Below are 20,534 nucleotides of genomic sequence, written 5' to 3' on the forward strand. Positions count from 1 at the left end.
AATCCAGATCTGAGACCTTTGGTTTAAAATTAACTTCGCAAGCTCTAAGCGTGTCCCAAAATGATTCGTATAAGCAAAGTAAATATTTAGCTAAAGACAGAAATTTAACAAATGTATACAACGTGCTCTTTGTATCTTAAATTAAGTTAAAAATGGAATATGCCCTGAGCATTCTCACAAGAAGGTTATCAAACAAAACTCAAATAATTTAATAAAAACACACAAAAAATAAAACCAATTGTGCATTTTGCTTAAATTAATAACCGAAAACCAACCCTGAATGAGGCAGTAATGAAAGTACAAACTTTTGAGTGGGGGAAGAATGATATTCCGTTAAAATTTGTGGGCATGTGTATCGTATTTTTGCCTCCCAGCTTTACCATTTAATATTTAATGGTTGTTTTTTTGTAGACTATCATGGGTTGTAAAAGTAAATTATTTTCAAAGAAAAATATATGAATTTTTATGCATTTTGATTTAGCTAATTTCGTATTAAATATATGGAATGTTGAGAACTATTCTATAGAAGTGCCAAAAATATCTAAATATTTTGAAGATAACCATTCCGTTTAGCAATATTTTAAGGAATCCAAAGAGGAAATCCCACCATTTTAGAACTGTCTGAAACCTTTTCTCAAAAATGTCCAGCAGTTTCGCCGATCCGTATCCAAATCCTATTTACTATGATCCTTCCCGTCCGTCTTCAATCAATACAAATAAAAAACGGAGTTTTTTAATAACAATTAATATTTACACGAAACAGTATTTGAATTGTATTTTGTAAATCATTGAAAAACTCTATATGTATACTCTATATGTATGTGTTTTGGAAGCATTAGTCGATAAATAAATGAATTATAAACACATCTATAAAATGTAGAATAATTTTTTATTGCTTTCTGTAGGATATCAATTCGTTAATTGGTTTTTGCCTTTGCTCTTATGTTTTAAAAAATATATATTTACTATATGTATAAATAATTTGGCTTTAACCCTAGGCACTACTACGCGTTAATCGTATAATTAACAAAATTAAATTGTGGTTCTAGTTTTGGTAACAAATTCTGCACACCTTATGGTAAAACTATGTTGGGGGTTTGTGTTTAAAAAAAGGCTGCCCATAAAGGAAGAACAGTTTGTGGTCTTTGATCAGTGCGTTACAGTACTATATATAGCCATGGCACGCACTGTATATGCTGAATATATGTATGGACAAAGTCTTAAGTAAAATTGTTCGCTTTTTCGTATTGTATAAATCTTAAAGAATGAAAAATACTTTTTAGGGAAGTCCCTCTGACCTGTTTTCTCTACTAAATCAATCTCGTTCGCTTCAGATACGTGATGAGCAGATTGTAGATGAACTTATATTGCGCCAGGGATGGTATTATGCTGTCACGCTGGTGACGCAGCTGTCCAATAACACGGGGTATATCCAAATCCTAGAAATATCAGAGAAATCCATTAATATCTACTAATCAAAATCTAAGTTCTCCCTCTTACCTCGTTGTGATCTAAAGTATATAGCAGTAGATCCGCTGTTAGGGTTACACCAGACCTCCCGCCCCCTTCCAGGCAGTGTATGAGCACCGGCGGATTCGTATTGTGTCCTGGCGGCACCTCATGTGTCGAGGCCAATCTCACAGAGTTGAGCTCCTCGAGAAAGTCAAGAAAATGATTGACATCACGCGGGCAATTCTGTTCCGCCCAATCGGCGTACTGCAAATGCCACACAGAACGATAGCGACGCGAGGGTGCATGATACAGACGCAGTTTGCTGGTGGTGCAACGATCGGTGGTCTGTGAGAATTCCTGATACACTTGAAACTGCAAAGAGATAAGGGAATTTAATTAAAAAATGCTGCAAGTCAGGATAATGCCATTTCGTACCTGTCCAAACTCCAAACGCTGCTGACTGCTCAGTGGGATGTAGCTCTTATCTTCGGTTAGCTGCACCACCAAGTAGACATCGGCCTCCCACACACACTGCCAGAAGATGCGCATTGTCTGTGATTCTTGCGGGGATTGCGCCACAATATAAAAGCGCTGCTTGGTGCCCACAGTGGCCTAAGAAAACAAATTAAAGTTACGCTTAAAGGAAGCTTTAAAAAGGCGTAAAGCCATACCGATATATACGAGGCATTCACATAGCCATGACGATTGTCCATCGAGGGTGTGAGTCTCACACGATTATCGTCGTAGGGAAGAAAATTGGGATCATGATTCTTCTGTTCGTTCTCCTCCAGCAGAGCGCATTCGTACAGCGCATGTTCCCGTCGCTTCGGTATGCGTTCAAACTCCATAAATAGCTGCGTATCCTGTAGTTTCTCATTGAGAATCTGGCACTGAAATGGCACCAACATTAGCAACATCCTCAAAGCATTCCGCGAAACGTCTTACCAGTTTATCCTTGGAATATTGGCCTGAAATGGGCTGCGGTTTGCTCACCCCCGTCGACCAACGATTGGGCAGATTGAGATCGTCTTGGGCCAGCTTCATTTTTGCCGCCAGCTTTGCCTGCTGGTTGGATGAGGTGGCCTTCTCTCTGCCCAGCGTGGCTGCCTTCTGCTTGTCGGGTGTTTTGCTGCGCGCCAGAAAGTTCCAGCGCTTCTTCCGCTTGCCATCTTTGCTGGCCGCCGACGAGGAGGTGGTGTCCAGCGTCGAATTGAACATGGATGAGGTGGATGCTGACGTATTCGCTGACAGATTCATGGCACTAAAATGTTGATGAAGCGTATCGCCTGCGGGTGAAATGACATCCACTGTCGTGGATTTGTTGAGGCTCGCCGTGGACCTATGCTGACGAGGTGGTGCCTGTGGCTCCAGGAACTGCATCTCGCTGCTGACCGTCCGATCCGCAGAAAACTTTTGTACATTCCGCGTAATCTCATCGCTCGGCTGGGCATTCACCGTCACAGTGACCACATTGTTGGTGCTGGAATGACGCACTGCCGGGACGGGCACCACACCTGGCATCGCCGACTGAGGCAGTGGCACATTCTCGTAGATCGGCTCAATGGAACCGTTGATTACGCTGCGCTGTAAGGGCGTCGGTGTGGTGGATTTCTGTGGGGGCACCACCACTGGCGGTGGCTGTGGACTGCTGGCTGGCGGTGGTGCAGAGCTCCGATAGCCACTCGGTGGTAGGGTGGGTGAGCTGAAAAGGAAGTACAGAAGGGGGATAAGTTTTCTTTTCTTTTTATGGGGAATCTATTATCACAGCCGTACGGGACAGCTGTTCATCTAAACGGAGCCATAAAGTGTCCCACAATCTGTTGGATATCTCCACCTATATCCACAATTTCCATAGAAAAAATGTTATATCGCGATTTCTTCTTAATTATTCTCCTTATTTGTTGCTGTTGGATTTTTTTTTATTTCATCTGTAAACGTACCTCTGTGTGGCTGCTTGGGCCGCTGCCTGACTCATGGCCGATTGACGCAGCTGCGACATAATGGACGGCTGCTCCTCGATCATATTGAGGTTCTCGAAGGTGCCATGCGGCGGCAAATAAGGTTGCGAGTGCCCCATGTGTCCGATGTAGTGATGCAGCATGGTAGCGCCCGAGGATGTGGGCATATTCCCGCCATGCCCACCAGCCGCCAATGCCACAAACTGTCCGCCATTGAGGAGCGTGCGATTGGAGACTAGATCTGGCGACGAGCCGCTCACATAGTTGCGGTATCCCTGCAGCGGTCGGGGCGTGGCCACAGCCAGATCGGGCGTCGAAGAGGAGCTCAGACGATTGACGGGATACGGCGGCGGTGCCTTGTGTCGCATCATGTGCATCCGCTGCGACAGCTCCAGGTACGCCTGAGCTGTGCCCACCGCTGGCTGTTGCTGTTGTTGTTGTTGTTGCTGCTGCTGCGTCTGGTAGAGATTGATATGATGATGCAGGGCTGCTGCTGGCTGTGCCACATCCGGATACCGGTGGGCCGTCAGATGGCCAAAGACTACGTTCTCATTGTATCCGCCAGGATTGTGGACATCCGGCTGGGAGCCCGCATAGTAGGCATTCCCCGGGGCGGCCAATGCGAGCGTCACATTGTGCAGCTCCGTGGAGGGAGTGCGATATTTCAGCTGGACGGCCGTCTCATAGTCCGGAGCGGGTCTATATGTGGGCAGCATGGCCTTAAGGCGCTCCCTTTCCTCATTGTTGTTGTTGTGGTGCAGCATGCCATTGCTGCTGTGCAGATTATTGTTGCTTAAATCGAGGCAGGAGCTGCTTTGCCCCAGCAGCTGACTGTGGCTGTGATTGGCGCTGGTTGTGAGGGACATATTGGAGGATAACATTTGATGTTGCTGCTGCTGCTGCTGTTGCATCTGTTGGTGTTGCTGCTGCTGATGTAGCTGCTGCTGCTGCTGCTGCTGCTGCTGTAGCTGCTGCTGCTGTTGTTGCTGCTGCTGTTGTTGATGTTGCATTTGATGGTGTTGCTGCTGCTGGAGTTGCTCGACGGCTGCCGCCTCTCCATAGTCATAGTCCACATAGCCCACGCTGTCGCCGCCAATGTGTCCGCTGCTCTCCACGTCCGCAGCACTGCCCACGCTCGACGGCGTGGCCGTGTCGATGTACCGCTTGAAGAACTTGTGCTGGCTGATGCACAGCTTCCAGAAGTAGCGTGCCGTGTCGGCCTCCCCGAAGATGAAGCTGCCCACAATGCTGCCGTCGCCATCTAGTTTGTTCTGCTCGATCTTGATGGTGCGCTTGTCGATGGTTACCGTGTGAAAGTCCTTCCAGGGAAAGTACTGCCGCCCATTGTCGGCATTCACCACCATTCCGTTGATGGCCAGACCAAGCAGCAGATCGTTCCCCAGCGTATCCTTCGCAGAGAAGCGTTCCTCCCCATAGCCATCCAGCTGCTGGCAGCACTGAATGTACATCTCCTCCGCCTGGCTCTGTGTGAGATGTGCGAGAGTAGGCTGCTGCTGCAGCACCTCCATAATGAGGCCCTCCAGCATACTGTCATCGTTCGCCAGGCCCTGCATATTGCGCGGCAGCACCAGCGACTTTTTTAGGTAATCCTTGCTCTGCTTATCCCCCTGGTAGCTGTCGTACTCGGCCTGCCGACAGTACAGAGCCAACAGTATGGCTGTGCGGATGTCACAGGCGATCTTGCCCTCATAAATGTCACTTTTTAGCTGCAGAAAGTAGTAGAATCTGGTAGCCTCGTCGCTCAGGTGCCGCACACCCGTCGTCACATAGTGACGCACACGTAAATAGATCTTTGGCCCCGCCGCATACTTCTCCAGCTGCCGGCTCAGCGATCGCTCCAGATCGATCCATTTGTACTCATCCTCTTTGCCGCGGACGAGGTAGCGCAGACCAAAGAACTCTGGTTGCTGGATGAGCAGACGCTGGCAGACATTGTCCAAGCACTCCTGGCCCTTGCTCTCCGAACTGATGGTGCAATCGACGGTGCTGGAGGTGTCTAATAGAGGTAAGAGGTTTTACGATTACAAACGTGCTCGGAAAACGATACAAAAATGGTTGACTCTCTGGGCCTGGCCCACAGCACGCGCAAATATGTAAATATATTTGAAATACCCTTTACGGAGGGGGTATGATGGGTTTGGGCAGATTACAAGAGATGTTCTCAAAGAAAAGTCAGGAGAAGACTCTTATTTGATGTACGAATTTTATGACTTTTGTGATAAAAAAGGGTATCCAATCAGTCTACACTCCAAAGAAGAAGTTCGCCTGTCTTCTTTCTAATCTCTTGAGAGACCTTACTTGTATTAAAAAACGGAAATTGACGAGGTTTTTTGGGTTTCTTAATGGTTTTCCAATGGTAATGTACGCTAACATAGCAAACTCTGCTAACAGACTGTTACAGTGCTTAACTGTTAAGGCAAGATAACAGCTGCAACAGGTTTACCTGTTGTTGGTTGGCCCCTTGCAAGCAGACAGGCAAACAAAAAAAGAGAAAAAAACTGGTATCAGGCCATGATAAACCAATTGCTTATCATGTGGAGGCGGCCATAAAAGTACAAAATCTAAAATTATGTGTAGATTTGCAATTGAATAAGTCAACCAACAAGTGTAATGGCAGCTGTTTTGTGAACAGGCGACACCGACGATTCATAGATATTATATAGCTGATAGTTGAGTGGTACGCCCCTTTCCTGGCTCGTCTACTCACCCAACAAATGATGCACTGATATAACAAATAAACTTTTAGACGTCACATTATATTGGCGACACTTTTTCAAGAATTTAAATGGCATTTCCGTGCCGTGCTCGGAGCTTAGCGCGTGGCTCAGGGCTCGCTCAGGGGCGGGGGGAACGAAGACCTGGTCTACGGGTACGGGACACTGTGGCTGGTGTCTTTCTTTCAGCCCCACAGGAATTTACATGTAAATTACACAATTGGAACGTCTTCGTTCTTTTTGCAGGCTGTCCGCGAACAGCTGCTAAGGCACTGCGGCTGGGGCACAATGGCACACGCGTCACGTTCGTTAAATAATTGGCTAAAAGCAGCCCGAAGCCCGTGCTAAATAAAATAAATAAAAGTTGTTAACAAAAAACTAAAAACGAGTAGGTGGTCAGTGTGACCGCGGATTTTCGATCAAATATACCATGGGACGCTCAGAAATATACCGAATTATACCTTCGTATTTCCAGAATATACCGTAAATAGGGCCTCTACTTGAACAGGTGAATTAATTAATGAATGAATCCGCGAAAACTTTTACTCTCTAAATTATCCTTAAATATCCATTGCATCCCACCTCTCAAGGCCAAAATTTGTCACATATTTCGATCGGTGCAGGTGTGTACGAATGGAGTGAGCAGTCGGTGGGTCGAAAAGTAATATCGTGTGGCTCATTTTTGAAATAAACTTGTAACAGTGTGAGCATACAGAAGTCTGGATGCAAAATTTGGTGGCTCTAGCTCTTATAGTCTCTGGGATCCAGGCGCTCAACAAGACGGACGGACGGACGGACAGAAAGACTTGGCTCAATCGACTCGGTTATTGATGCTGATCAAGAATATATATACTTTATGGGGTCGGAAACGTTTCCTTCTGTGCGTTACATACATTCACTTTGTGCACAAATACAATATTCGCTATTTACTCTTCGAGTACCGGGTATAAAAATCAAAACATTGCAATGGTTTAAACTATATTTTATCCGGTACTAGATCTCCAAATAATTATAGTTTTACAGTCTGTACCGTATCTTCTATCATGCCTTGTTCAACAAGTGCTCCATAATCATTTCTGAGCGAAAAAACTCCGACTACTTCCAGTAGGTGCGGCAGGGCATTCCAAAAATTACGGTTTCATATAATTAAATGTATTCAATAATCGCCAACATGGTATGGGTTTGTTTTCAGTGCGTTTCCATGAGATGTGCCTTTCCAGACAGGAATGGTCCAAGTATTAAGTAATATCAGTTTTGTTCTTTAAATGCCGATGATGTGTTCATCGTAGTGTTCCAGTTGGATGTGCCTCTCCAGACAGGCTTTGCTTATAAATGCCTTTGAGCATTCGACGCACTGGTGTGCCACCGCGGGGCAAGGGATGTGCACTTGCAGGCTCGATTGATCCTCAAAAGACTTTGAGCAGGGTGCTTGCTGGTAGGGCAGCTCTTCCGCATGTGTGAGGGTATGTTCTCGCAGAGTTTTTTTCCCAAGAATGAATTTGTCACAGTGCGCACACTTGAGTGGTTGCTCGCGCGGGTTCCTGGGGGGGTGTTCAGTGTGATGGGTTAGCTGCTGTTGAAACGATTTCGTGCGGCCAGTGCTCTGGTAGAACTGCTCCCTCGTGTGCGTATGTTTGTGTGCGTTTAGATGGGATTTCTGCTTAAATGTCTTGGAGCATTCAGTGCACTGATATGGTCGCTCGCCTTTGTGCTGTGTACGGCTGTGTAAGATGAGCCTGGACACACTCTTAAATGACTTTGCACAGTCGTCGCACTGGTGGCAAACGTGATTGCGTAGACTTTTGGAATATGCGAAAGACCTTGAGCACTCAGCACACTGGTACGGTCGTTTCATCGTGCCACCTCGGCTCGGTTTGGTTTCAAACCGTACCTGACTATCCAACAACTGTTCCCAATCCACCTGATGGCTCTGCTCACAGGTTTTCTTTAGACTGAAGGCACTCACGGCATCCTCCAGGCAAAACGGACATATCTTTTCGGATAGCGAATCGCCTCGCTCAACCACGTACCCGGTGCACTGTGCTATCATGTCACCAACGCAAGTGTCCCATGTTGGTCGCTCATCAAAAATGTTTATGAATGGTCCGGCCATAGCCATGCAGACTCTGCATCTATCCTTCATTGTCCTGTAAGCAAATGAATCTAAAGTATTGGACTACCATATAGTTATTTAGCGTTTCAAACCCCACCAGCATTAGAATTACAGAATTGTTTGTTTTGTTTGGTTTTGCGAAAAAGAGTGTTCCCCACTATAGGTTACACACCCTGGAGGTTCTGTGGCAAGTGGGCTCACCTCGTTGTGCTAATACACCGATGTAAATGTAAAAAACTAACTCTTATCGATATATATATATATATATATATATATATATCGATATAATAATATATATATATAGAAATCAGGGTGACCATTGCTATATTTTATGCTTTTCGGGATATTTTACCTAAGAAAAGGAGTTAAATGTATAATAACAGTAAATCGGCATATACTGGAATATTTCATGAATTTCAGACGTCTATTAAATTACATGTTTAAGGTATATTCAATAACATAGAGTTTAGTTCAAGATCAACTCTACAAAGGTTTATATGTATTGTTCCGCGCGCACTTTGACTAGTTGTCAATGATAGTAGTTAACATATGTACATGCGTCTCTGTTAATAATTTACATCATTTACATACTGAAGACAAAGCTACCTTGCTTCCCGAGGGGTGATTTGAATAAAAAATTCAAATAAAAATTTGTAAAATATAAGGTCATAGGGTAACCAATCCAATAAAAAGGAGTATTTATAATCGGCAAAATTGATTCTTCAATCGGATTAAATTATTTTTTCAGCGGTGAAAGTCTTTGCAAGCTAGTAATATTAAATAGAAGATCAAAATCGAGGTCTCTGATTTAAGACTACGGTATATTTACAGTATATTTTGAAGATGCTATGGTATATTTTGGAATATTTACTAGGCCCTGACGGTATATTTTATCGATAATTCAGCGGTCGACGTCGTGGCTAAATAAAAAACTTTAACTAAATAAAACAAATTAGGCGCTGGCCGCGCAGTCGTTGTTGTCGTCCATTTCGCGGTGCATGTAAATGTAAAACAGTCAGCAAGAAAACGTGAACAGAAAAGAAACCAAAGAGAGAGAAGAGAAGAAAACAGGAAGAGGCGCATCTGTAAATCCGATCGTGTGTATAATCGTTACAACCTCTCACATCCGTTGCACGGTAAGAGTTCCATCGAGTAAGAGTTTTCCATGCATTGCCCCACCCGAGCGGAGGAATTTTTGGGGCCAATGCCAGGCCACGCGCAGTCGAAATCGAATAATTAATTGATATTTTATACACGCCATAAGCGGCGCCGTATTGATGGTCAAGGTTACAACGCACACACACAAACACACTCAGTGAAGCCAGCGCAGTAGGAAAAAAAGAGAGTTTAAGGTTCACTACCTGTTGCTTCAATCGCTCTCTCTCCCTCTATCGGACATCTGTTGCGTTGCCTAAAATCTGTTACTAGTTCGTTCTCGCTCTAACGCGTACTGTCCACCCAGCTCTCTATCTCTCTGCCACTGGACCTCTCGGTCTGATGCAGTGCACGCGCATCGCGTGTAATTCTCTTTAATAATTTTGTTATTACGCGTTTGATATTGTTTTTGTGCCATTTGTTACATGACATTACATGATGTGTAAAACATCAATTGAAACGTGAATTACGCCCCTGACGAGTAATCAGTTAAGTCTTGCTGTCAGCTGTCGCCATTGAGGAAGAAACATATGTAGATAAGGTGTAAAACCTCAGGGTTGTGCTATACAGTGTGCGCTCAGTAGAGAAAACTGTCAATAAGGTCGGCTATGGCAGATGTGATAAGTTGTGAACGTATCTGAAGATTTACGTGCGAAAATATCTTTAAAGTAGGGAGTTAGTTATCAGAGAACGGAAAAATACAGGGGACTCATCGTCTGTAGATGCCGATTAGTGAGATAAGGTTAGATATGGGAGTGTAGCCGATTGCCGGGACAACTTGTTACAGATTTTGTAATCGTATGCGATATCGTATCATAAATATAACTACTAATAACTAATTTTTCGGTTAGGGTTTTATCAATGAAATTGCTTAATGAATTTTTTGATCAACTGTTCATTAAAAAAACATCAAAATAAAAAACAAATTTTAAAAATTACTAAAAGAAAATGCCTGCAATCGAAAAATACCTTTGTTCATTAAAAACGGCTAAAGCCAAAAATCTTTCAGAAGTATAAAAATAGTGCGTTGATTAAATACAAAGTTCGTTTTTATTGTGTAGTGTAATAATAAAATCTTAAGACATTTGTGGGCCAGTCTCAGCTATCTGTCAGTTTAGTCATAGACCTTTCAAAAAAACCAAAACTGATTACTCTGGATTATGCTCTTAAATGATCCGAAAAGCATGTGGAAACTTTCCGGCTACTAAAATAAATATAATTTTGAGGTCATTTTCCGGTGTGAATAAACCCATTACTTAGCCTGCACTTGACATTGAAATGAAAAAGGCCAATAGGCGCCTGAAATGGCTTTCAATTTTTTAAATACACTGCTTGCTTTTACTCTAAATCTGAATAAAAATGTTGCTACTGATAAGACGCATCGGTTGGTTATATGTGTGCTGAAAAGTGCTGACTCATGCCTACTGAACAAGTTTTTTGGTGCGATCCGAATGAAAGATCGTGTAGGTGTCGGTGCCGAACCGAATAGTAACGAATCGAAGATCGGGTACGTACCCGAACCAAATGCGAATGTCATTCTGGCTAAGGCATTTTCGCGCCCACAAAGCAAAAAGATTCCGTGCCTTCTCAGCATTATCGCGTGAATATTTAGAATTGTATGTATAGCTACTAACTACTAGTTATACTATCTAACTGTTAGTAATTATGACTGGCGTTAGCGGTGCATTTGTTTTGACTGTTGACGTATTGTTTGGGCAAGTGACAGAGCAGGGAGGGTAGATTGGTTTGCATTTTGTTTTATTTGAGTTCCATTAAAGCGGCTAGAGTGAAAAGTGGATGTATGTAAAGCACAGAAGTAAATGTTTCCGACCCCATAAAGTATATACAATACATATATTCTTGATCAGCATATACATATATCCATGTATGTCTGCCTGTCTGTCTGCCTGTCTGTCTGCCTGTCCGTTTGTCCGCCGTCTTGATTAGCGCCGAGATATAAGAGATTATAAAAGCTAGAGCCACCAAATTTGGCATCCAGATGGCCTTTATATCACACTGTTACAAGTGTACTTTTAAATTTCGCCTCCACAAAATCCGAATGTTTTGTAATTTGTTGTTTGTGTCTATAATAATGATCCGATCGGATCATTTCTTTTATCTTCAAAACTGTAGATTTGGTAGGTTTTCGCCCTTTTGCGGGGGCGGAAGGGGGCGTGGCTCATTGAAATACACTGGTTTCAGGGTGAGCATACAGCAGTCTGGAGAAAAATTTGGTGGCTCTAGCTCTTATAGTCCCTGAGAACTAGCAGACAAACAAGACGGACGGACGGACAGACGGACAGACAGACATGGCTCTATCGACTCGTCTATTGATGCTGATCAAGAATATATATACTTTATGGGGTCGGAAACGTTTCCTTCTGTGCGTTACATACAACCGTTATTCGCACAAATACAATATACCCTATTTACTCTTTGAGTACCGGGTGTAAAAATAAGAGGAAACTAAATGCAGGGGAGGGTGGTGAGCTTAAATGTAGATGACAGATGTAGACAAAATGTAAAATTCGAAAAACCAGTAAGGACAGATATACTGACTGAGTACCGGGTATAAAAGTTGTGACGCTTACGAAGCGTCTCACACACCTTCCTACTCGTTTCAGTTAAAAATAAAAAGGATATTTTATTACGTGCGAGTACTGCTGCTGCTGCTATGTATGTATATTTAAGGGCTCTGAATCTCACTAAATTGTGTGAAAATATCAATGCATATTTAATGCCTTAAAGTTTTAATTAGTATATAACTTCCGCTCTATAAAATAAAGTTTTTAAGTTCTAGAAGTTAAAGTCTTTCATTTTGATATTATTTTGGTGGTTTTGGTTCTAAGATTACTTTCATTTATATCTGATCCCAAAGTATTTAAAACCATTAACTTTGTACAGTTCTCACTGTAGTCGTTAAAAGCGGAGCGGAGCAATAAATTAATTGGCACGTGTATTTTACACGTCAAAGTCTTAACCGCAAATGTTGTTTTGATGCAGTAATATGATTGATTGACTGGCAATTTAATAGTAAATATTATACAGATTACAGCATGCCAGTATGTTCTAAAAATAGTTTTTTAGTCACAAAGATTCAGTCAAATTTAAGTCAAGATTTAAATGCAATAAATAAAACATGAATTAGTTTTCTTAGATTAATCTCCGAAGGCTGTTGTATCTTTTAGCTATTCTCGTTTCTGCCTGCATGTCTTTTCTCGTTCTCCTGTTTATAATTTTCCCCACTTGGTTCCAAGATTAACATTCTTCTTCATCTTCAGGTTAACATCTCGTAACTTTCGTTCACTCTGCAGCTCGCTGTGCCTCTTTTATACATTATTATTCATATATTCATTCGTTCTTACATGGTATATTCTCTCCAATCTTCACTTTCATCGCATCTAAATTGCTAATTTTGTCCGAAATGTAATGACCCTTAAAGAGTTTTTTTTTTTGTTTTATTTCCACTTTCTTCTGTAAAACGGATGTTATTCCGGTCGTTAAATTATAACCTGCTCCTTAAGCTTTGACTTTTGTAAATGCTTTTATTAAGTTTTCCATCCAAATCTTCACTTTAATTGAAAATACTAAACCATACTGTCAGCTCAAGAGAAGCTTTGGCTTCTCTATTGAAGTATTTCTGTTGCCCAACAACCCCCTTTGAAGCATTCCCACTCTGTCACACTTTGTCTCTGTGGTCTGACCTATAAAAATCCAACAATTTCCCTTCCCTAACACACACTTGCTGCTTGGATTTTGCTTCGCTTTGATTGAAGCCACAGCACAAGGCACCTTTTGGACACACAAAATCAAAAGCTCTGAATCGTATAGTGCAGTCACTGACGACGACGACGACACTACTATTACGCTGCCTGATTTGCATGTGGCACTACCTAGTCGACAGGCAGGGGTTTCGACTGTCTGTCTGGCACATGTTTAATATTTATTTTTTTGCCATTTGCTGACCACAGCAACAAGAACAACGAGAACTATACGATGTACGCCTATACGCCCCAAAAGTATTACGTGCGAGTACTGCTGCTGCTGCTTCTGTATGCAAAGTAGAGGCATACGCGTCGTATTCGCGACGTACACACACGTACGCCCCACCACAATACAATACTGTTGGCTGTTGTTGGCTGGCGGTGTCGCATTAGTAGTAACATTAAAGTATTAAGTCAATTCCGAATTCAAGGTGCCCAAGCAACACTTTGGTTTGGTTTTATGTCCACTTCTACGACAGCGAAACTGCACAATATGCTCGAAATACACAAATACAGATACACAAATACTATATACAAAAGATCGGGTCAAATCGGGTCAAACTTCAGGCGTCCAATATACGCAAGCATTTAGTGAAAAGGTTTCTTGGACCTATTTTTATACCCGGTACTCGAAGAGTAAATAGGGTATATTGTATTTGTGGGGAATAACGGTTGTATGTAACGCACAGAAGGAAACGTTTCCGACCCCATAAAGTATATCTATTCTTGATCAGCATCAATATACGAGTCGATAGAGCCATGTCTGTCTGTCCTTCTGTCCGTCTTGTTTGTCGGCTAGTTCTCAGAGACTATAAGAACTAGAGCCACTAAATTTTGGCTCCAGACTGCTGTATGCTCACACTGAAACCAGTGTATTTCAATGAGCCACGCCCCCTTCCGCCCCAGCAAAAGGGCGAAAACCTACAAAATCTACATTTTTGAAGATAAAAGAAAACTAAAAACGCCATTCCGTAGGGAATGGCCATATCTATCAGATCACCAAATTGGGATCCGATTGGATCATTATTATTGCCACAATGGAGAAATTAATTTTCAGTGGCTAAACCCACCCTGTCCCTCAGCTTTTTTTGTTTTTTTCACATTATCTCATTCACACTCTGCTTCTGCTTCACTCGGCCCCTGCCTCTGCCCTCCCTCTGCCTCTGCCTCTACCGACTTTTAACCCACCCCGTCCCGCAGCTTATTTTTGTTTTTTTTTTGTGTGCGGTCGCTGCCTCTGCCGCGAGTCTGCAGTGTGTGGGTCTAGGGAAGGGCGGCGAGCTAAAGGAGCGTGTTGGTGTGAGAAGTGTTGTAGATGTAGATGACAGATGAAGAACAAATTTAAAATTTGACAAAACACCGCTAAGGTGCAGATGTAGTCCTGAGTGCCGGGTATAAAAGTTGTGACGCGTAAAAAGCGTCTCACACGTCCCTTCTCGTTGGAATTTAAGATGCGGATATGAACGTACTTCCTTGTTTTGGCAGTAAAGATGGGAATCATTTAGATTTAAAAATTCGCTTTATTTATTCATCTAATAAATAACTTGAATAATTGTTTTATAGAAGAAGTATTAAACGACACAAAGCAGATAAATGATCAATGCTTTTTTCGTGTAATTTTAATTATATATTTATTTATTTTCGAAATATCACTCTTTTATGCAAGTTTAAAACACTTAAAGTACATATTAATATTTAAATATCTATGCTTATTAATGCTTATTACATCTATTTATTAATGTTAAAATATTAAAATGTTGGGTGTAATTTGACTGATGTATTTATTTTTTCCTAAAAATCATCATTCAGTTTATTACTATTACTATTTAGTTTTAATGGATAAATGTTTTAAGGATGAAGTTTCAAATGATATAAATGTAAAAAACACATCAATGCTATTGAAATATTATTTTTAATATTTTGTTGATATTTTTGAAGCATATTTTTGTATTTATTATGTATTATCATTTAATAATGATAATACTACAAAACAGTCACAATAATACAAATCTTTAGAAATTTCTGAGTGTTAAGCCAGGCCTTGCATATATTTAAAAATTATAACTTACCTTCTCAGTTATCTTTAAATCACGATTGATAAGTTTTCCCGCACCTCTCAAAGACTACCCACTTACAGCTGTCTGTAGTGGCAAACATTCGTACATGTTTTGCTTATAAACAACTTTATACGGTTGTAAATGTTTGCCAAAGCTTTCGATTGCAAGAAACAGTTGTCGCTTTCATCATATCTACGCTGATTCGCTTTCCTCATTGGGGTTTTGTGTGTGCCGCCTGCCTGCCCGATAAGCATTTTTTGAATAAAACCTGTTGCTGGCCGACAAACAGTTAACAGTTCAATGTTAAGCGTCGCTTACGACGCAGCCGCAAATGAAATTTTGTATTTTTTAATTGCAATAATTGCAAATTGTGTTAAATGTGCGCGGCAGTGCTACAATAAAAATCATAGTATATAATAATAAACAAAGTAAATCAAATACAGAATTGTATATCAAGGTGCATGCGATTAAAATCGCACTTTGCGATACGTTTTCAAAGTCAGCGAAGCGCCAGAAAGAGATGGAGAGTGAGAGCAAAGATAAAGAGAGTGAGAGAGAGAGAGAGAGAGCGAGTACCGTTAAAACAAGTGCGGAAGCAGTGTACCGTTAGATGCAAAACAGCAGCCAGTCAGTCAGTCCAATCCGTTTGGCTCTCTCTCTCTCTCTCTCTCTCTCTCTCTGTCTACCTCCATGTGTCGCCCATGTGTTTCATGGGTTACGTGGCATACATTAAAATGCGTGTCCAAAGTGCGGCGGCACATGCAAAATACAACAGAGACAACAAATGTTATGCAAAGCGAACTACACCCGAGCAGCAGCAGCAGCAGCAGCAGCAGCTAGCAATAGCTAGCAGTAGCTAGAAAAAAACTAAACTAAACGCCGTGAATGTTGTGCCCTTTTTGCAGTCGGACTTGTGTCACCCAAATGGCTAGTGAGCAGACAATAGAGGGAGCAGCCGCTGAAGCCCTGGCTGCCGCCGGCGATGCACCCTTTCTGGGACTCCTCGATGTCTTACTGCTGGCGGCTCTTATCGGTGGCGCAGCCTTTTACTTTCTGAAAAGCCGCAAGAAGGAGGAGGAGCCCACACGAAGCTATTCCATACAGTGAGTACTTTGAGGGTACTTCAATCCATAAGCTAAATTCTAATCGAATATTTTTCAACCCTTCCCTGTAGACCCACAACAGTGTGTACCACCAGTGCGGCCGATAATTCGTTCATCAAGAAGCTCAAGGCATCGGGCCGGAGTTTGGTCGTCTTTTATGGCTCTCAGACTGGCACTGGTGAGGAGTTTGCCGGCCGTCTGGCCAAGGAGGGCATTCGCTACCGTCTCAAGGGCATGGTCGCCGATCCCGAGGAGTGTGACATGGAGGAGCTGCTGCAGCTGAAGGACATCTCCAACTCGCTGGCGGTCTTCTGCCTGGCCACCTACGGCGAGGGAGATCCCACGGACAATGCCATGGAGTTCTATGAGTGGATAACCAACGGCGATGTCGATCTAACTGGTCTTAATTATGCGGTGAGTACTGATAAAGCTGCAGCACACACCCGATTACATGAGTCTGTCTGGCCTTTAGTCGTCGGCTGAGGGCTTATCACACAGTGCCCCTGTTGATAAGGAGGCAAGCCACCAGCCCAACAACAGTTTTTGGGTCTATTTTTGTACGTTTTTTGTGGTTTGTTCGTTGATCTCTACCACAGCTGATGTAAACGGATGGATAACGTTCGTGATGGCATTTCCGTGTAAATCGATTTATTGGAAGTCTTTTTGGGATTACCAGAACTCTGTTTAGAGCGCCTGTTTGTTCAATGATTATCACAATGCGTTTCGCGTCTATCCGTGCGTGTGAATCATCAAATTGCATTATGAAGTGCGAATTTCCATGAGTCATAGCAATTTGGGAGCTGATTTCACTCATAACGAGAAGGGACGCTTCTTACGCATCACAACTTTTATACCCGGTACTCAGTACTACATCTGCACCTTAGCGGTGTTTTGTCAAATTTTAAATTTTACAAACAGACATGGCTCAATCGACTCGACTATTGATGCTGATCAAGAATATATATACTTTATTAGGTCGGAAACGTTTCCTTCTGTGTGTTACATACATTCACTTTGTGCACAAATACAATATTATTTACTCTTCGAGTACCGGGTATAAAAATATTAAATTGCACATAGAATATTGAATTTTGTACTAATTTGCTGAAACGGACTGTATCTATCAAGCCCCTTTCTTGTGCTAGATTGCACGTTCCACAAGTAATTATGTTATATGGCTACCAAAGTCTAGCCTGCGCTCAGCTATTAGCTGAGATTATTTTTAATCTTCAAAAACCTAATCAGCGCCAGTTTAAAAAAAAACATTTGAATCAAAATGAATTTAAAAACCGACTACAGCCGCCAATTACTTATCGCTGCTCACAGTCTCGCTAGCGTTGCTCATTGTAGATGGCGCTATTTCATCACGCCATGGCAATCAGCTTTTGTAACAGAACACTTTTCGGGCTTTTTTAGTACATTTTATCATACAATGTGCTCGGACGCCCGTCCGCAGGTTTACAATCGTTGTTTTTGTAAAAGTTGAATTAAATGACGAATAATAATAGATAATGCAACGCCCCTCCCCCACATGTTGGAGCGATCATCATGCTGAACACGTTGGCAGCCGTTTCCGCTAGTGGCCTTGGCACGTGCCGGCCCCAGAGGCTGCGAACTTTGTGCGGCCTAATTTATAGTTTATGTAACAAATCAAAAAGGCTTCACAGACAGACGCAATATGCGGTAATAGCCAATCACCTAAGTACATACATTGCTCGCAACATAATGCTGCCCAACTCTAGCTATAATTACACGTGTATTTTTGTTCCCCCTGCGACCTTAGGTCTTTGGACTGGGCAACAAAACGTACGAGCACTACAACAAGGTTGCTATCTATGTGGACAAGCGGCTGGAGGAGCTGGGCGCCAATCGTGTGTTCGAACTGGGACTAGGCGATGATGATGCCAAGTAAGTTCTAGCCTGGAACAAAGTTCATTTTGTGGCCATACTTATTCAGTATTCTCCCCTCTCCAGCATTGAAGATGACTTCATTACGTGGAAGGATCGCTTTTGGCCAGCCGTTTGCGATCACTTTGGTATCGAGGGTGGCGGCGAGGAGGTGCTCATACGCCAGTACCGCCTGCTGGAGCAGCCCGATGTGCTGCCCGATAGAATATACACTGGCGAGATTGCTCGCCTGCACTCGATGCAGAACCAGCGACCGCCGTTCGATGCCAAGAATCCCTTCCTCGCGCCCATTAAGGTCAATCGGGAGCTGCACAAGGGCGGCGGTCGGTCGTGCATGCACATCGAGCTGAGCATCGAGGGCTCCAAGATGCGCTACGATGCAGGCGATCATGTGGCCATGTATCCGATCAACGACAAGAGCCTCGTGGAGAAGCTGGGCCAGCTGTGCAATGCGGATCTGGACACGGTGTTCTCGCTGATCAACACGGACACGGACAGCAGCAAGAAGCATCCGTTCCCCTGCCCCACCACCTATCGCACGGCCTTGACCCACTACCTCGAGATCACGGCCATTCCGCGCACCCACATTCTCAAGGAGCTGGCGGAGTACTGCACAGACGAGAAGGAGAAGGAGCTGCTGCGCAGCATGGCCTCCATTAGCCCCGAGGGCAAGGAGAAGTACCAGAGCTGGATCCAGGATGCCTGTCGCAATGTTGTGCACATCCTCGAGGACATCAAGTCCTGCCGGCCGCCAATCGATCATGTGTGCGAGCTGCTGCCGCGCCTGCAGCCACGTTACTACTCCATCTCATCGTCGGCCAAGCTGCATCCCACCGATGTGCATGTAACGGCCGTGCTGGTCGAGTACAAAACGCCCACCGGCCGCACCAACAAGGGCGTGGCCACCACCTACCTAAAGAACAAGGTGCCCAGCGGCAGCGAGGAGGTCAAAGTGCCCGTCTTTATACGCAAGTCGCAGTTTAGGCTGCCCACGAAGCCAGAGACGCCCATTATCATGGTGGGACCGGGCACGGGACTGGCGCCCTTCCGCGGGTTCATCCAGGAGCGACAGTTCTTGCGCGATGAGGGCAAGACTGTGGGCGAGTCGGTGCTGTATTTCGGCTGCCGCAAGCGCACCGAGGACTACATCTACGAGTCCGAGCTGCAGGAGTGGGTCAAGAAGGGCACGCTCAATCTCAAGGCGGCGTTCTCCCGCGATTCCGACAAGAAGGTCTACGTACAGCATCTGCTGGAGCAGGATGCGGATCTAATATGGAATGCGATTGGCGAGAACAAGGGACACTTTTACATATGCGGGTGAGTTCAAGTCTACGGGAGAGCCTTTCTGGACAGACTTTTGACCTTTCAATCCGTTCTATCCCCTCTGCAGTGACGCCAAGAACATGGCCGTGGACGTTAGGAACATTTTAGTGAAAATTTTGTCCACCAAGGGTAACATGAGCGAGGCCGATGCCGTGCAGTATATCAAGAAGATGGAGGCCCAGAAGCGCTACTCCGCCGATGTCTGGAGCTAATCGAAGCGGCTCCCAGAGTAAAAGCGAACGAGCGAACTAGTGTCGAAACACGCATAGAAAAAGAAAACAAAACACATAATGGAAGCAGATGAAGATCCACGATAAGCTTAAAGTTGGCTAGTTCGTTAAGCGTAAATATAGGTGTAATAATTTTTGGTTTGGGAACTCCTTCTGCGGTTCAACAAACAGTGAATGAGAGTAGTAACGATTATTATTGTATATGTCTATATATCTAGTTTAAACAAATGATTAAGCAATGATGCATGAGCTGAAGCGTAATCGAGTTATTGTTATAAGTAGTTTTTGTATGTGTGTGCGATTATTAATTTAAAACACATTTTTACATGCATTTTATTTTGTATTCTCTTGGTGATTTCTAAAACGAATTCGAGACATGTTGTGCAATTTTATCAATGACACTGAAATTGTATTTTTACAAATAAACAAACAAAAAGTCAAATATACGCATATATTTTCACACAAATAATTGTTTTCATTTAAACTTCGCGCTTTCAATCGATAGCAAGGCTCATCGATGATTCGCTGTTGTATTTGATGAACGCACAAGCACCTGTTATCGAAGCAGCGCACTGTTAATGCAAGCAATGCATTACATCTTGAAAATATAAATGTAACATTTATTATGTAAAAAATGTATACAAATGTGCATACTCAAAACTTAAATGAATCTATTCCGATCAACAAAAGAAACACAAGTTAACACATTGTCCACCAGCGGGTATACTCCCACGTA

General features: G+C 43.2%; 3 protein-coding genes across 5 annotated transcripts; 1 reads left to right on the forward strand and 2 right to left on the reverse strand.

The window, feature by feature from the left end:
• Nucleotides 1-890: 890 nt before the first annotated feature.
• Nucleotides 891-6,547, reverse strand: LOC117588136 (tyrosine-protein phosphatase non-receptor type 21). Of its 2 annotated transcripts, XM_034279228.1 has the most exons (8): nucleotides 6,139-6,546; nucleotides 4,436-5,427; nucleotides 3,393-4,342; nucleotides 2,398-3,154; nucleotides 2,124-2,342; nucleotides 1,888-2,064; nucleotides 1,501-1,824; nucleotides 891-1,439 (listed from the first exon to the last, which is right to left on the reverse strand). In XM_034279228.1, the coding sequence occupies exons 1-8, from the start codon at nucleotides 6,221-6,223 to the stop codon at nucleotides 1,311-1,313; spliced, it is 3,633 nt and encodes a 1,210-aa protein (XP_034135119.1). In that variant the 5' UTR covers nucleotides 6,224-6,546; the 3' UTR covers nucleotides 891-1,310. The 2 variants fall into 2 exon arrangements, with proteins under 2 accessions (XP_034135119.1, XP_034135118.1); XM_034279227.1 differs by having other exon boundaries at nucleotides 3,393-5,427; nucleotides 6,139-6,547.
• Nucleotides 6,548-7,093: 546 nt separating this feature from the next.
• On the reverse strand, nucleotides 7,094-8,480 carry LOC117587656 (zinc finger protein 22-like). The gene is made up of 2 exons (XM_034278547.1): nucleotides 8,460-8,480; nucleotides 7,094-8,292 (listed from the first exon to the last, which is right to left on the reverse strand). The coding sequence occupies exon 2, from the start codon at nucleotides 8,286-8,288 to the stop codon at nucleotides 7,407-7,409; it is 882 nt and encodes a 293-aa protein (XP_034134438.1). The 5' UTR covers nucleotides 8,289-8,292; nucleotides 8,460-8,480; the 3' UTR covers nucleotides 7,094-7,406.
• A 756-nt stretch (nucleotides 8,481-9,236) lies between these two features.
• Nucleotides 9,237-20,233, forward strand: LOC117587544 (NADPH--cytochrome P450 reductase). 2 transcript variants are annotated; one of them, XM_034278349.1, is made up of 6 exons: nucleotides 9,237-9,394; nucleotides 16,140-16,337; nucleotides 16,409-16,751; nucleotides 18,121-18,245; nucleotides 18,312-19,562; nucleotides 19,636-20,233. In XM_034278349.1, the coding sequence occupies exons 2-6, from the start codon at nucleotides 16,159-16,161 to the stop codon at nucleotides 19,778-19,780; spliced, it is 2,043 nt and encodes a 680-aa protein (XP_034134240.1). In that variant the 5' UTR covers nucleotides 9,237-9,394; nucleotides 16,140-16,158; the 3' UTR covers nucleotides 19,781-20,233. The 2 variants fall into 2 exon arrangements, with proteins under 2 accessions (XP_034134240.1, XP_034134241.1); XM_034278350.1 differs by lacking the exons at nucleotides 9,237-9,394; nucleotides 16,140-16,337; nucleotides 16,409-16,751 and adding an exon at nucleotides 17,871-18,020.
• The last annotated feature ends 301 nt before the right edge of the window (nucleotides 20,234-20,534 follow it).

The sequence above is a fragment of the Drosophila guanche genome, unplaced genomic scaffold (genome assembly GCF_900245975.1).
Source record: "Drosophila guanche unplaced genomic scaffold, DGUA_6, whole genome shotgun sequence".
NCBI classification, from domain to species: Eukaryota; Metazoa; Arthropoda; class Insecta; order Diptera; family Drosophilidae; genus Drosophila; species Drosophila guanche.